A 15,352-nucleotide genomic window follows, 5' to 3' on the forward strand; every position below is an offset into this window, starting at 1 on the left:
GATATGAAAAACATACAGTATAATAGCTGTCCTTAAACCTTTTGAGCATTCACAATAAATGTTTATGGGAAATTCTCACGCTTTTTTCTTGTTGAAGCGCTCCTGCAGTCTCAGTCTGTGGATGTATTCAATACTGTTCAGTCCTTTGGCCTCCAGAGACTCTTTCATGTGTTGCTCTTGCTCTCTCTGTTTCTGTTCATAGGCTTTCTGTCGTTGTTTTCTAGTGAACATAGTTTCCTAAGTACATGGAGAAGAACCATCAATGGCTTATACAGATGCAAACATTAGCATTAGGGCTGGGTAAAAAATATCGATTTTAATATCGATTCTCATTTTTACGAACCAATATCGATTCTTAAATCCCAAGAATCGATTAGTCTAGTCTGTTTTCAGTTGATGAATGAGCAGAATATGTAGCGCCTCCCATCCAATAAATCACAATAATCTTTGTGCTTTGGTACTTTTGATATGAAGCAAAGTCTCAGATTTCAAACGACGTCCATCTTATTATGAGATTCAGAAAATAAATACCGTTTTGGCGCCGTTTAATGTGGCGTGACAGATCGCTTTAGCGCCTCAGTTAAAGAGAAGCATGTGATCATCCTCTCCTCCGCTTTAATACCAGTTACAGCGAAATAAACATGAACATCTGAAGGTATGTTAAAATATACAGTACAACTTACTGAAATCCGTATCATGTCTCGTGTAATCGCTCAATCAGTGTTTCAACCTCGGAAAGACTCAATAAAACTGCTTCAATGTCACGTAACGTCACATTTACCTCAGAAAAACATATTCAGTGACCATAAACTCATTAGTCAGCTAGAAAATGAACTCTAGAGAGCAGCATTCTGATAAATATAGCTATGCACCGTTACATATTCATTATAATGTTCTTCAATATTTAATTCATGTTTGAATAAATCAGTTCTGACAGCCGCGATTTAAATGTTTATATTTTTTTTAAAAATGAATTGGAGTAGAAATATGATTATGTAATTCTAAAAAGTTCATTTAACCTTCAATATTATTATAGTAGCACCAGCTGACTCTCGTGTAGTTTACAGCATTAGTTGAGAGATTTTTTTCCTCTAGAAAATTTGCCATGTGCTGTAACTGAAATACTACATCCAAAATAATCGATTTCAAATCGAATCGAATCGAATCGAAAGCATGAGAATAGTAATCGAATCGAATCGTGAAAATTGTGATAATATCCAGCCCTAATTAGCATAGCAATAAAGTTCTTCGGGTCACTTGTCCAGTGCTACAGCGGATACAATCGTATCAATCAAACGTTTGCCCTGTCTGAGACATACAATTATCACCATCAATATTATTTTGTCTTTATTCTGTACATATTTACACTTACCTGAATCAGTTTGCTCCATCAACATTCTTCCACTACAGTAATATTTAAATCTTATTCTCCTTTAAATTCTTTCTTACTAAAGGGATATTTCATCCAAAAAAAAGAAAAATCTGTCATCCTGAATTACTTTGTTTCTTCTACAGAACATAAAAGAAAATATTCTGGAGAACACTGGGGTCCAGACAACACAAGCAGCTGAAACATTCTTTACATATTTACAACTTTGTTCTTCAGAAGAAAGAAATCATTTGAGGTGGAATGATATGCGATAGTGTAATGTCAGAATTGTAATTTAAAGAAAAAAAAAACAAAAAAAGGGAACCACCACACCCATCTGCCAATCATCAGACGCTGTCCTTGATTCCCATGTAATGTTGGCATGTCAGCCAAGACAGCCTGACTACATCCAGGGTCTTCAGTATCTCAGTGTGAATTTCATCCACCCCTGACGCCTTGCCACTTCTGAGCTTTTTAACTACCCCAGTGACTTCCGCCAAGAAAATGAGCGATGACTTCCTCAAATCCACTAAATCTGCATCTTCTTGTGAAGAGGGGCATGTCCTCCAGGTTCAGAAGATCCTCAAAGTTTTCCTTCCACCTCCAAAGTCAGTAAGTTTCCATCTGGACTTCCATCCAAAAGTGTTTGATCTTCCTTCTGTTTTCTTCTTTTTCATGTGCGTTTACGCACGGCTGTAAGTGTTTCACAATCAGCGCATTCGCTCGTTTGCACTCACCTGTCTCCCTTTATTGCTTGATTTCTCTGCTATATCTATCCTTCCTTTTCCTTTTGTTTTCTGCTAGTGTGTTCTGTGCTGTTTTGCTGTTCAGCTGCCTGTTTTTCCTTGTTTAGTTTTGTCATTTAATTTGGTTTGTTTCTTTTTTATATCTTATTTTTTTCTCTGCCCAGTTGTGTTGCGGTTTCCAGTTCCTCTCCAGAATTCACTGGTTTCGGATAGCTCTCGTGCTGCTGACCATTTGGAATTTAGAATAAGTCTGAATACTCATAACATATGAGTAATATAATCAGAGCCTTTTCATTTATCCAGGAGTTTGGTTCCAGAACCTGAGCTGTGTGTGAAAGTGAAGCAAACTATAGCAAGTATCTCTCAACCTCTCACACCATCTCTGGCTCCTTCCCCTCATTCTATGCATCAAAAACTTGTTTCCTCAACCAAGGTCCTGTCCGCATGAGCCTCTCTCTATATCTGTTAGCTGTGCATCGCACCAGTCACCTAAGCTTCTCGTTGCAGGTGGTGAGCCCACAGAGGGGTGGCCCCATGTTGATTGTTTGGGCTGAGTCAAACAATGCCTCATGAAGCAATACACACATATTACACTTTATTCATAGCGCAGATTTCCACAAGTCACACCTCAACTCATAACACTTACGACTGATTAACTGTACCTGACTGGCAGCGAAACTGGCTTTAAGTGTCATCACTGCTGTCTGCCTCTTCTTTATAAGCTCCTTCCTCCTCTCTTCAGCCTCAGCCTCTTTCTGTTTCATCCTACAACACAAGAGCTCTAAGAATAAGTTCTTTATTATCTTCTTTTAAATACAGTTTATTAGACTGGGAGCTATTATGAAAGCAGAAAATTGAAAGTTGTAATTCAACTAAAAACTTGCATGTGTGTATATCACCTCTGTAGAGTCTGTTTGAGGTAGACAGCTGCTTTGAGATGGCTAGCAAGAGCCTGTTCCTGTTGTTTCCTGTGGACTTCTGCCTGCTGTTGCAAAACCTTTTCACGTTCACTGTCACATAGAAGATTACACAAATAACACTGTTGTCTGAAAAATCTGAACAAACATTAGGAGATTTTCAATAAATCATTTTGAGTCAGTTGAGATTTTACTTAAATTGTTCTTTTGGCAAGTCACTATGCATACAACGTCAACTAAATTTAAATATGTTCAAATGTGTTGCATTTCTTCCTTTGAAAATCTGTGATTTTTTTTACTCATTTTACCATCCGTCAGGTAAAAAATCAGCAATAAGTCTAATTGTGACATGATTTAGACTGTTAAATGTGCATGCAATTTCTGAGAAACAATGTTGATATTTGAAATCAATACCCAAACATACGCACCCCTCCCTTCACTGCTCCACCCCCAATATAAAGAACAAGCTATGCAACACAAGCAACCTCTAACTGGTAGCCCAAATATGGCTGAACAGCAAACAACAGCAAATCTTGCTTCTTTGAAACATAGCAAATACCAATTTTAATATCATGTATCAAACAAAAACAAAGCAAGACCTTCAGGCCTTCCCTGTCAATTATCAAACACATTTTTTTTAGCACACACACAGAACAGACATCTAAAAATATTCCCAAAATTGTATGTTTGGATGTTGGTTTAAATTTTCAACACCAGTTGTCAGAAAGCGTTTACTGCACCATTAAATGGCTCTCTGTTCCAGGAAAACTGCAGTGGATGTGATAAAAGCGTTGTGCAATTGTGTGACACATTTCACATGAAACTCGTACATTTTGTCGTGTTGTGCTTTGTGTCTACGTTGTTTGATAATGCTCTTCTCTCTCTGGAATCTGAGCTTTTGTTTCTTCTTGTCCTGAGATTGGACGTTCTTCTCCTCCAGCTCAAGCTCCTGACGCAGAGCCAAGAAGTGACCCAGCTCGACCTCCACCTGACACAGCTCCAGCCTGAAAAGAAGGGCCAATTACACTCTACATCCCCAACAACATATTAAAGACTTTCTGTTAGACAACCATGGTTTGTAGATTAAATCATGCTGGCTAAAACAGGATTTCTTGTTTGAATTAAATAAGAGAGTTTGATGAACATTGCATAAAAACTCAAGACTTCCTCCCCAATCCATCCAGAACATTTACTGAAACAAAACATCAAATCATGACCACACAAACATATCAATTCAGTATTCAACGCGTCAGGATGAACAACATGAACTACCGTATTGGCAGGTACTGAGGTGTAGTAAGTTTTAGAGCCACTTGACTAAAAAAAAGAGTCAAGGAGACAAATGATTAAAAATGTCAAGAGGGTCTCTTGCAAAAACAAATTGGCAAGTATTGTGCAGGGGTGGCATACAGGTTTGTTACGAATTTGCATAATGCCAGCCTATGGTCTTCATTGGCTACCTGCGAACAACGTCTACTTTTCCCCGCCCTCAAACACTGTAGTTGTAGCTGAGACTGGAAGAGTTTAGTTTGTGTTGTCAAAATGTTGAGAAGACGCTGCAAATCCACTTTGCTGAACTTCCAAAGGATGAGGACTCGTGCTGGAAGTGATACGGTAAGACCGACGCCATCATTACTGTTCGTATCACTGTGTATCAAGCGCTGAGGAAGATCCGGAGCTGAAATTCATATATGGTAATGGGCGTTTCGTTTCTGACAGGCGCTGTAAGCGGTCGACCAATCACAACAGACTGGGCCACCTGACCACGAATCTTCAAGCAAACCATTTTCAGACTCTGAGAAACGAGGTGATGTGCAATGTATATTATGAGAAAATTAGGGCTGTCAAAATAACGCGTTAATTTCGATTAATTAATCTGAGAAAAAATAACGCGTTAAAAAAATAACCCAGATTAATCCATTCCGTAATGACCTTTGAACCTGGAGCCGTTCTAGTATGAAGGAGGGAGACGACTGTTGCGCTGACGGACAGAATGAGCAGAGCTCCTCCCTCGTGCGCGCGAGCTCTCTTTGTCTTCAAAGTAAGCACTGTCTTTGCACTCTCTCTACCTCACACATAATAATCTTAATCAACTGACACAATGCTAAAAGTTCGTAAGACCGAATCCATGTTTCATTCGGAGAATGTTTTTCCTGAATAACCGCTGGGTGTGAATAGTGCTCAAAAGAACGTCACCTCATCTTCTCTGACAGGTGCCCTGCACGTGCAGCTGACATAAACCACACTTTCAGTAAACAAAAAGAAAATCCTATCCAGTGGTGAAGTGTTTTCTGTGTTGACAAATCTTTTGCGATGTCCTAATAACAGTCGCGATTCGCACGTAACGCGTCAACGTCCGCTAATGTCCGATTCGCAACCTAATGACTCATTTGAACAGATTCATTTTAATGAATCATGACAACAACTGATCTGTCCACACGGTCTATAATGAATCATTTACCCGAACAACTCTGAAATGAGAACATAAGTGTGCTTACCCCATTTAGCAAGAGTGGTTAGTAAAATTAGCCTTAATAATCCACAATATTTTCAGGTTATTTAAATGACAATGTGTAGTAAATTAGGCCTACCTATAAAATCAGTTCATTTAGTCTGGAGTGAGGTGAAACCAGAACAAAGCAAGTTGTTGTTAGCTAGGTGCATTCAATTGTATATGGTAGAAAATTATATTATTAGTTAATATAACTTCTAAATGCTACTTTTTAATACTTTTCAGGTTTAGCAAAAAAGCATCTTCTCTTACAAAGCTATATAATCACTACTTTTTTTTTTTTTTTTTGCAAAGAGGGCAAGAAAGAATTACAGTGAGAGTGACGGGTACTTTATTGTCAGTATCGGGCTTGCAAATCATGTGGGTAGGGCACTTTTTACTGTTTGTTTGGATGACCATGTCTGTCACCACCGAAGACGAATTGAAATATTTAATACTTTCACAGCAAAAATTATGTAAGCGATTAATTTAGATTAATTAATCACAGAGTATGTAATTAATTAGATTAAAATTTTTAATCGATTGACAGCCCTAGAGAAAATTAAAGTGTTTTTTGACCTTGGATGCATGTAAACCTATTGTAAGAGACTACAAAACAAAACAAAAAAACTTTAAAATAGAGGCGATTTAAAAGAATGTAAAATTGTAAACAATTTAGAAATTACACAATGAACAGGAGAATTTCCACTATTGCTTGCTGATGAGCAAAACAACCACTATATCTGCAGAAGTTTAAAGCAGAGTTAAAGAAAATAAACAAATAAAAAAAAGATTACAATAAAAACAAATATCAAGACAAGAATGCAAGTTACAGTATCAAGATAAAATCAACAAGTATTAAGTGTAACATTATTGTAGATATGAAACTCACTCATGCTCTTTCACGATCATGGCTAAATGAGCGCCCAGATCTTCCTCCGCCTGCAGCTCGGCGCACACGCGCTTGTGCTGAGCACGTAGCCGGAGAAGAGCCACGCTGCACACAACAATGCAGAATTAGAGACTTCTCTTCTTCAGGGACCTTCGTCCACAAAATTTGAATGTTTTTTACCTGTTCTCAGCTTGTTTCTCTCTTTCTATATCCAACTCAATCTTGTCTCTATTTTCCTCTAGCTCAGTCACATGAAGGTGAAATGCTTTTAGTTCCTCCCTTGAAGAAAATACATTTTGTACAAATTCAGATTTCCAATACATTTTTGTGTTATTTCAGAAGATAAAAAATGAAATACTATCTTCATTTTACAAGTCAATGAAAATAATGTATTCATACTTGTTCAACTTTTTTTCTCTAATTGAACAGGCTGAATCTGTTGGTCTGTTGGTCAAGTTTAGAGGGGTTTGCAACACTCTTCAGCTGGTCAGGCTGGGAGAATTTAAAGAACTATTTATTGAACTGAAAGTGTTCAAAGTAATTCACATATCAAGTGTAAAATTAAATGACATTTATAATAGCATTACATAATATTTTTTATCACAACATTAATGTTCTGAATTCACTGGTCTTTAAAGAACTCACATTTTGCTTTTTCCACAGTTTCTTGCTTCATGTAACCAACTGCAGTTAACATTCAGCTTTATATTGTTATGTCTGTTGTATTAAAGGATTAGTTCACTTACAAATGAAAATAAGCTTTACTCACTCTCAAGCCATCCTACATGACTTTCTTCTTTCTGATGAACACAATCAGAGAAATATTAATAAATATCCTGATGCATCCGAGCTTTATAATGGCAGTGATACCAACGACTATGAGCTGAAGAAAGGCCTTCTGAAGAGATGCGTTTGTGTGAAAAATATCCATATTTAACAAGTTATGAAGTAAAATATCTAGCTTCCGCCAGACCGCCTCTTTCCGACGCGTCAGTTACGTTTTTTTTTTAAGCTGAATACAAAAGGCGTAGGACGTAGTGTAACGGCCATTTCACACCACAAGCGTCAGCGGCGTGTGAGCAGCACATATTTTTTCTGCCATACATGTTAACCAATGACTGCATTCACATCGGGAGTGGGAGCAGGAGCAGCGCGTGAGCAGCAGTGTGTGACGTTTGAGTTTTGTTCTGTTTAGTAGTTCATGTCTAGAATTTGTTTTTCATTGGTCACATGTTCTCTTTGTTCAGTTTTTCCCGCCACTTGTTTGTATCCATGGTTTCTGTTTTGATTAGTGTTTGAGTTCAGCTGTGTTTACTTAACCCTCTGGAGTCTGAGGCTGATTTGGGGCCTGGAGAAGTTTTGACATGCCCTGACATTTGTGCTTTTTTCAGTTGTTCATAAACATATTAATGGAAAAAGTGTCATTACACTGTATTCAGCACAAACTAGGCTACTATAATATGTGAGGAACATGTATGTACATGTTTGTATTTTTGAAGGAATAATGTTTATGCGTGGTTATTGAAAAAACAAAAAACTTAAGTCACTGAAATAAGGCCAAAAATGTATATTAAATCTGTGTTCACAAGACTTCTGGGTATTGGAGGTTGTAGACTAGAGTTTTTGCTTCAAAATGAGGTAAAAATTATCCTTCCTACTCGTTTAAAATAATATATTGATTTAGTTTTTGTAAGACACTTTTTGTCAAGAAACACAGCATGCATGGAGGCGTGAATCATCATGAATAATGTTGTGATTCACAACTGAGAAGACAAAGACCTGCATAATGACCTGTAATGACCTGCATAAATAATGAGGCCTTTCAGTCAGGTAGGCTGTGAAAAAACCCTCTGTGATCATGTCTCAAGCTCATCATGGTATATATCAAACATACAGAAAAAACAGCAATACTGTGAAATATTATCACAATTTAAAATAATGGTATTCTATTATATACGTTAAAATATAATGTATTTCTGTGATGCAAAGTGTCTGAACAATTATGCATTTCATATAGGCTTTTAGCTTAAAAGCATGCACATTTGGAGAAATATTGATGAATTCTGATATGCTTGTCAATTTTCTATACAGAGGAGTAATATTTATTCAATATTTATTGTCATCACTATGAGCGCTGGATACTGTGTTTTCAATTCATACTTGCAGCCGGAGGGTGCTCTGTGCATTTTTAGTCCACAAATGCCTCCTAAAGAAGAAGAGGCCATGTGACAATCCAGGAACTAACAGGCTTCCAGAGATCGCTATAACATCCAGATAAACACTTTTCAAGACAATAAATACACAATTGAGACGATGTATGCATGTATTGACTGAATTTGCCTCTGAACAGCGCTGGCTCCGTGGGCGTGGCCGCATTAGCGGATAATGAGCTGAATCACGGACTTCTGACATGGCTCTCTTTTCATACAGATTACATAAACACAGAATGTTTGTTTTCGATTTGACTTACACGATTTAAAACCTGACATTTTAACGTTTTTTTAGACATAAGTCTAATTTTTTTGTGATTAGTATTCACTAAGTTACAGTTCATTTTCTGAGAACTATCAGATTGGACTTCGTTCAGAGGGAGACGAGAGATCATGCATCATGTTTGTTTTCTTTATTTTACAAAAAAGCACAACATTTTGTTTTTACACTGAGTGTACGCAAATAAAAGAAGATATTCTATAGTTTAAATTGATATACCGGTATTACTTATGTCTCTATGACAAGAAATGACGGGAGTATTTTAAGTCTGTTTTGCTGCAATGTGAAAAAAATCCTGAAAACGCGCCGGCGTGTTACCCGACTCCAGAGAGTTAATCAGTCCTGTATTCCTCTGCTCTCCCCCTGTTGGTTGCTATGGTTACTTACTGAGTTATGTTCAGGTGTGCCTAGTTTATTAGTTCCTTTGTTTGTTCAGTGTTTTTAAGCCCTGTGTTCCAGTCTATTCTTGATCAGTTCTGAGTTAGTTGTTATGTTCCAACTGAGTCTATTTTTGCTGCGCTGCTGACACTCAATTAAAGTGAAAGCACACTTTTGATCTACAAAATAAATATGATTTCACACAAAAAGTGTTCAAAATGCACAGAATAAGCATTTCTAGTGTGTTTTCACAAGAATTGGAGTATGACAGAAAAGAAAATTAAGAATCAAAAATATTTATGGAAGATTTACCCATTTAAACTTATTTTTAATTATTCAGTTTGGGTGAAAGTATGGTGTATTATAAAAAACTAAAGTAAACTAGCCAGAAAATATGATATAAATATTCTGTTAGTTACTACACAGACAGGCTCTTCCACTACCCAAACCAAACCTGAGCTTGCAGCCGTTTGCTGTACACACGACAGATGATATAAACACACCTCATTCGTTTCCAGCAAAGTTTTTTTTGTTTGTTTACCATTTACATGTGGATGTTGTACACCTCCCTGTGTTAACAAACTTCCCAGACTATCAAGTTTATAAATAACCAACTTATAAAAACAAATTTATATTTGTCTTTGTAAAGAAATGCTCACTTTATATGTAGCTTGGAGCCACTGCTGTGACACTGTACAAATGCTTCCGGTGTGAAATGGCCGTTTTGAACTGCGAGAGTTTTACATTTTCTTCGTAAGTTGAATACGGAAGGCGGTCTGGGAGAAGCTAAATATTTTACTTCATAAATTGTTAAATATGGATATTTTTCTCACACAAACGCATCGCGGTAGTATGATCGGAGTATGATTATGATTGATGGATGCACTTTCTTCAGCTCAAACTCGTTGATCCCGTTCACTGCCATTATAAAGCTCGGACACATCAGGATATTTATTAATATAACTCTGATTATGTTCATCAGAAGGTAATATACACCTAGGATGGCTTGAGGGTGAGTAAAAATTTATTTGAAAGTGAAATTATTTCTCTGAGGAGTGAGCGGTTTGCATCCCTGAATTACAAAAAAACACCTCATTCTCATAACTGTAAAACAGCGTATCAATACAGCAAACACTATCATGTATGCACTTACAATTGTAAAGTTGTAATCTTTTTTTCATTACAGTAATGAGAATTTGGGGAAGGAGGGGGTGCTTTGTGTTATTAAACTTTCATTCTTTATACAAAATAGAATTTCTGATTGGTTTCTTCTGTTTTTGAGCATAATATAACCTAAACATTTCATTCAGTTTTTCTAAGGTTTACCCAAATGCACTGTTTTCAGTGGAGAAGGCGTTCAGCCTGTGTTTACAGCTCTGAACTGCTCAGTTCACCTACCCAACAGCTTTTCTATGGCATGTGCTCACACCATGATGTACATTTGAAAACACAGTGGGAGGCAGAGATTCAGTGTAAAAACCTTCACACCCTGAGAGGCTGACGCAGATTTATCTGCTAACGGTTATGAGAAGAGCCACGTTATAACATTAAATGAGGATACAGACCTGGCTTGTAGCAAATTCAGTTTCTTCTGCTGGTAAAAGGTGTCCAGTTGACCCAGAAACCCTTTCAGTTTGAACATGCGTTTCTTGTCGGTGTATGGCTTCTCCTCACCTGTGTCAGTTCCATCTTCACCGTCACTCACTTCCCTTAAAGTAGACAAGAGCCAGTAACGGATAAACACTACTGTTCAAAGGTTTGTATATTTATTAAAAGTAAGGTTTTTTTTAAAGAAAGAATTAATTATTTTATTCATCAAAGACGCATTAAATAGCAAAATTAACATTAAAGAGGACCTGTATTTTTACTCAAAGTGCAGCCTTGGTCAGCAGAAGAGATTTTTTTAAAATAATATTAAATATTCTTACCAACCACAAACATTTGAGTGATTGTGTACGTCATATTTACTTTAGGGATGTCAGCATGCATCAGTTAACCTGATATTGCCATATTTGAACTTGAATATTATATATCATTCATCTTTGTGGTGAAAATTAATTTGTGATAAAATGTGTTTAAAAATCAATGTAAAACAAATAAGTAAAAAAAAAAAATGAAATCAAGTTGATGGATGCATTAGATTCAATTCATTAATTTAAACATGCATTAATGTCTCCATGTCCAGTTGTAGCTTCTGTGATGAAAAAGACGTCAAAATAAATAACAAACATGCATTTTAACACCTACCACTCAGAGCTGTCAAACCCTGTGGACCAATCAGGGAAGTCATCCTCAAACCTGAAGATGTCATCCATAGTGCCTTCCTCTAGAGGAAATATAACATCAGGCATACACAACTTGTAAAATACAGTAAACATTTGATATTTGAGTTATGATATACTACTGCTAATAATCAAGGCTGTAACCATGTTTTGAACATTAGGGGGCCCAATTTTTGGGGGGATCTTTTTTTTTGGGGGGGGGGGGGGGTAATCAATGTAAACTATTTGCTAATATAAACTATTTGACCTCCGAAGAACAGGCAAATCTCAACATAACACCGACTGTTACGTAACAGTCGGGATCATTAATATGTACGCCCCCAATATTTGCATATGCCAGCCCATGTTCAAGGCATTACACAAGGGCAGCCAGTATTAACATCTGGATCTGTGCACAGCTGAATCATCAGACTAGGTAAGCAAGCAAGAACAATAGTGAAAAATGGCAGATGGAGCAATAATAACTGACATGATCCATGATATCATGATATTTTTAGTGATATTTGTAAACTGTCTTTCTAAATGTTTCATTAGCATGTTGATTTTTTGAGCTTTAGCCACGGAGCACTATCAAACTCATTCAGAATCAAATGTAAACATCCAAATAAATACTATACTTACGCGATTGGACATGGTGCATGACGAACACTTTGTAAAGATCCATTTTGAGAGTTATATTAGCTGTGTAAACTTTGTTTATGGTGTTTAAGGCAAGCGCAAGCTCTTGGGGCGTGGAGCACGAGATTTACCCTGAATCGCCGCATTTATAATGATAGGCAGTTAAAAAATTTAATTAAAAAAAAAAACTATGGGATATTTTGAGCTGAAACTTCACAGACACATTCAGGGGACACCTTAGACTTATATTACATAATTTGAAAACATGTTCTTCGGCACCTTTAAAATATGCAAAATATTGTGTCTCGTCACATTCAGTTATGAATTAACATACATGTACAATGTAAATTTTCCATTCAAAAAAGTTGCATAGTAGTTTGCATCATTACATTTCTGTCATAATCAAGTTGTCAAATATACATGTTTAGCTACTTACATCTTACCATGCACTCTTTTACAGTTAAAACTAAAGCATCGCGTTGTAATTCACCCTCGTCTTCTGTCAACAGTAAGTATTGGTTTGATTGGCTATTGCAATCATTTTGACATTGCAGCCTAAAATGTGGGTTTAAAAACTTTTTGTCATCCTAACATTAAACAGAGCGGAGCGTAATGGAGTGCAGCAGAGCAGCATCAAGAGTAGAGGGTATGCATCAACGTCACTTTCCCACTGAACGCGCTCCATCAGCTGGACTGAGCGGCAGAAGAACCTGCTGCATGACTGGATTTAATAGAGGAAACTGAGAAAACACGAGTAAAACTAATGATTACACTAAAGGTTGGGCTCGAAAGTGTTCCTTACAACTTGTCAAATAAACCTAATCCATGGATATTGACATGCAGCCAGGAGTCGTGTTTCCTGACATTTATATGTGCCTGATTTCGACGGCGGGGAAATACATAAAGCAAATCTGCCTGTGAATATTTATATAACTACAATATAAGTAGGTTTAAATCCGAGTGATCACTTATATCAATGTTATATATATATCGTCCAGCTCTAAAACTTGTATAGTTTTTGTCAGTGTTTATTGAAAAACACACATTTATGCAGAATATAAGATGGTAAATATTTAATTGATGAGTTGTCAACACAATATGTAACAATACATTATATACGGTATGATTTTACCTCAAAATCCAACAATTTGACACAAAATGATAATTTTAAAACATGTTTCTCTGCTAGAGTCCAGCTGTTTCTGTGAATTGCATTGATCCATTTGCTTCTTTTTTCTGTAGCTTTCGGCAGTCTGTAAAAATATACCTCAGGTTTTGTGTCAAATCTATCTGTACAGTCAATCACAAAGCTCTTTCCCGTTTTGGATGTGTTTTGTGTGTTTTTCGTGACATTCACGCTGAAAACCAATGCTGCCGCTCAGTCTTTTGCCACTCAGTGGGCGTAACAACGGTCGTCGGTGACGTCACATGCATACCCTCTATATCAAATGTTTGGTGGGACAATTTGTCCATTTCTAATTATTAGGGGTCTATGGTGGTTACGGCCAAGCTAATAATAACCTGTAGTGGTCTTAAGTGTGTGTGTGTGTGTGTGTGTGTGTGTGTGTGTGTGTGTGTGTGTGTGCATGTCTTTACCTTCTGTGTGTGTGCCAATACTATGAGGCTCATGTTCAGTTGTAGGTGTTGAGAGATCAGCACTGTTCGCCATCTCCACGTGACCTGCAGGAGAATCCAGATAACAAAAATATGATCTAAGAATGTTTTGCTCACCTTCCATTCCACCGTAACTCGATGTATACGACCGTTATTATAGTTCATAAAGTTTTAAATATGGATATTTTTCTTACAAAAACACATTGCTTCACTTCAGAAGGGTTTTATTAACCCCCTGGAGTCGTATGGATTATTTTTATGATGCTTTTTTGGGCTTCAAAATCTCGAGCCCCATTCACTACCATTATAAACCCTGGAAGAGCCAGGATATTTTTTAATATATCTCAGATTGTGTTCGTCTGAAAGGAGAAAGTCATATACATCTAGGATGGCTTGAGGGTGAGTAAATTATGGGATAATTTTCATTTTTGGGTGAACTATCCCTTTAAAGGAACAAAATGACCATTTTGCAAACATCATGTGAACGTTTCGGAAAATAGATGAACGTCCAACTAAAATATTTCAGGAAAAAACGTATATTATAAATAATGTTTTTGTTTAATAATGTTTTCAGAACATTATTAAATACCATAATTTCAAAAAGAACGTTCTATTAACGTTATTAGAAGAACGTTTGTTCATAACTTTGAGAGAACCTTCCTAAACGTTCCTGTTAGCTGGGAATATACTTATATTCATTAGGCCTAATAATCAATCGCCATATGCAGATCAGAAAATAAAAAATATTAAAACGGGCTGTATGAAGATTAGCCGTCGTATTTGATACTAAACTTTCACGTTGAGTCGTGTTTGTTAGTGTTTGTCTGGCTGCTTCTCTGTCTCAGAATAAAGTATTGGATGCACACGAGTCATATCCACTGCCTGAAAAGATATTCGTGTTACAGAATTTGCAAACATTACCTACTTTTTCCTGTCAGCTTTCTGTCTGGAGTCGCAGCGTGTCAAACCAGCGCGAGCCTTCTGTTGTTGTGTTTCCATGACAACAGGTTCGCGCTGTACCTTGGGAAATGTAGTGGCTGTAAGTAAACAACATTGTGTTATCCGATTCACAAATTAAATACCTTTTATGAGTCAAAGAGCTGTTTCCTTAAAGTCATCATGAAATCAAATTAGATAATACTTGTTTTTTTATGTAATATTGCAGTGTCTATTATAAATGATTTATCGGTGCACATCTTTATTGTTTTAAATTTATGTGGATTGTAATCTTGAAACAGAATAACTGGAGCTCTTCTCTGATGACGAGGGCGGGGCAACCTGTCACTCACATGAGATCCACCAATAGCAAACCACAATCAATTCCCCATGGGCAAAACCTTACATTTGTTCTTGTTTGAGAAGCGTTTCACCTGGAACTATAGGTCACAACAGGGAAAAGACTGTCTGCTGTGAATATTAATAATATAGCACAGCCTCTTGTGCCTGTTGCTTAAAGTCGGCATAAAACAGAAATTGTTCTTCCCTATTCTGACATATCAGAGTGAAACACTTCTGGAACAAGAACAAATGTAGGACGGGGTATATAAAGAACAAA

At 36.8% G+C, this 15,352-nt stretch overlaps 1 protein-coding gene across 3 annotated transcripts in view; it reads right to left on the reverse strand.

Moving 5' to 3' along the window:
• The window catches only part of LOC125280460 (cilia- and flagella-associated protein 74-like), a 34,309-nt gene extending 19,493 nt beyond the window's left edge, over positions 1-14,816 (reverse strand). For 2 of the 3 annotated variants that reach the window (XR_007187614.1, XM_048211014.1), the window contains exons 1-10: positions 14,719-14,816; positions 13,780-13,863; positions 11,531-11,609; positions 10,849-10,992; positions 6,596-6,694; positions 6,416-6,520; positions 3,863-4,036; positions 3,015-3,125; positions 2,778-2,880; positions 80-237 (exon numbers count right to left, since the gene is read on the reverse strand). Coding sequence is in view for 2 of the 3 variants with exons in the window: in XM_048211014.1 (XP_048066971.1) it covers positions 80-237; positions 2,778-2,880; positions 3,015-3,125; positions 3,863-4,036; positions 6,416-6,520; positions 6,596-6,694; positions 10,849-10,992; positions 11,531-11,609; positions 13,780-13,852 (1,046 nt within the window). In the remaining variant the exon portion in view is untranslated. The remainder of the gene's footprint in view (positions 1-79; positions 238-2,777; positions 2,881-3,014; positions 3,126-3,862; positions 4,037-6,415; positions 6,521-6,595; positions 6,695-10,848; positions 10,993-11,530; positions 11,610-13,779; positions 13,864-14,718) is intronic. The other variant, XM_048211015.1, reaches the window with a different exon arrangement.
• Positions 14,817-15,352: the final 536 nt, after the last annotated feature.

This window comes from Megalobrama amblycephala, linkage group LG12, assembly GCF_018812025.1.
Source record: "Megalobrama amblycephala isolate DHTTF-2021 linkage group LG12, ASM1881202v1, whole genome shotgun sequence".
NCBI lineage: Eukaryota > Metazoa > Chordata > Actinopteri > Cypriniformes > Xenocyprididae > Megalobrama > Megalobrama amblycephala.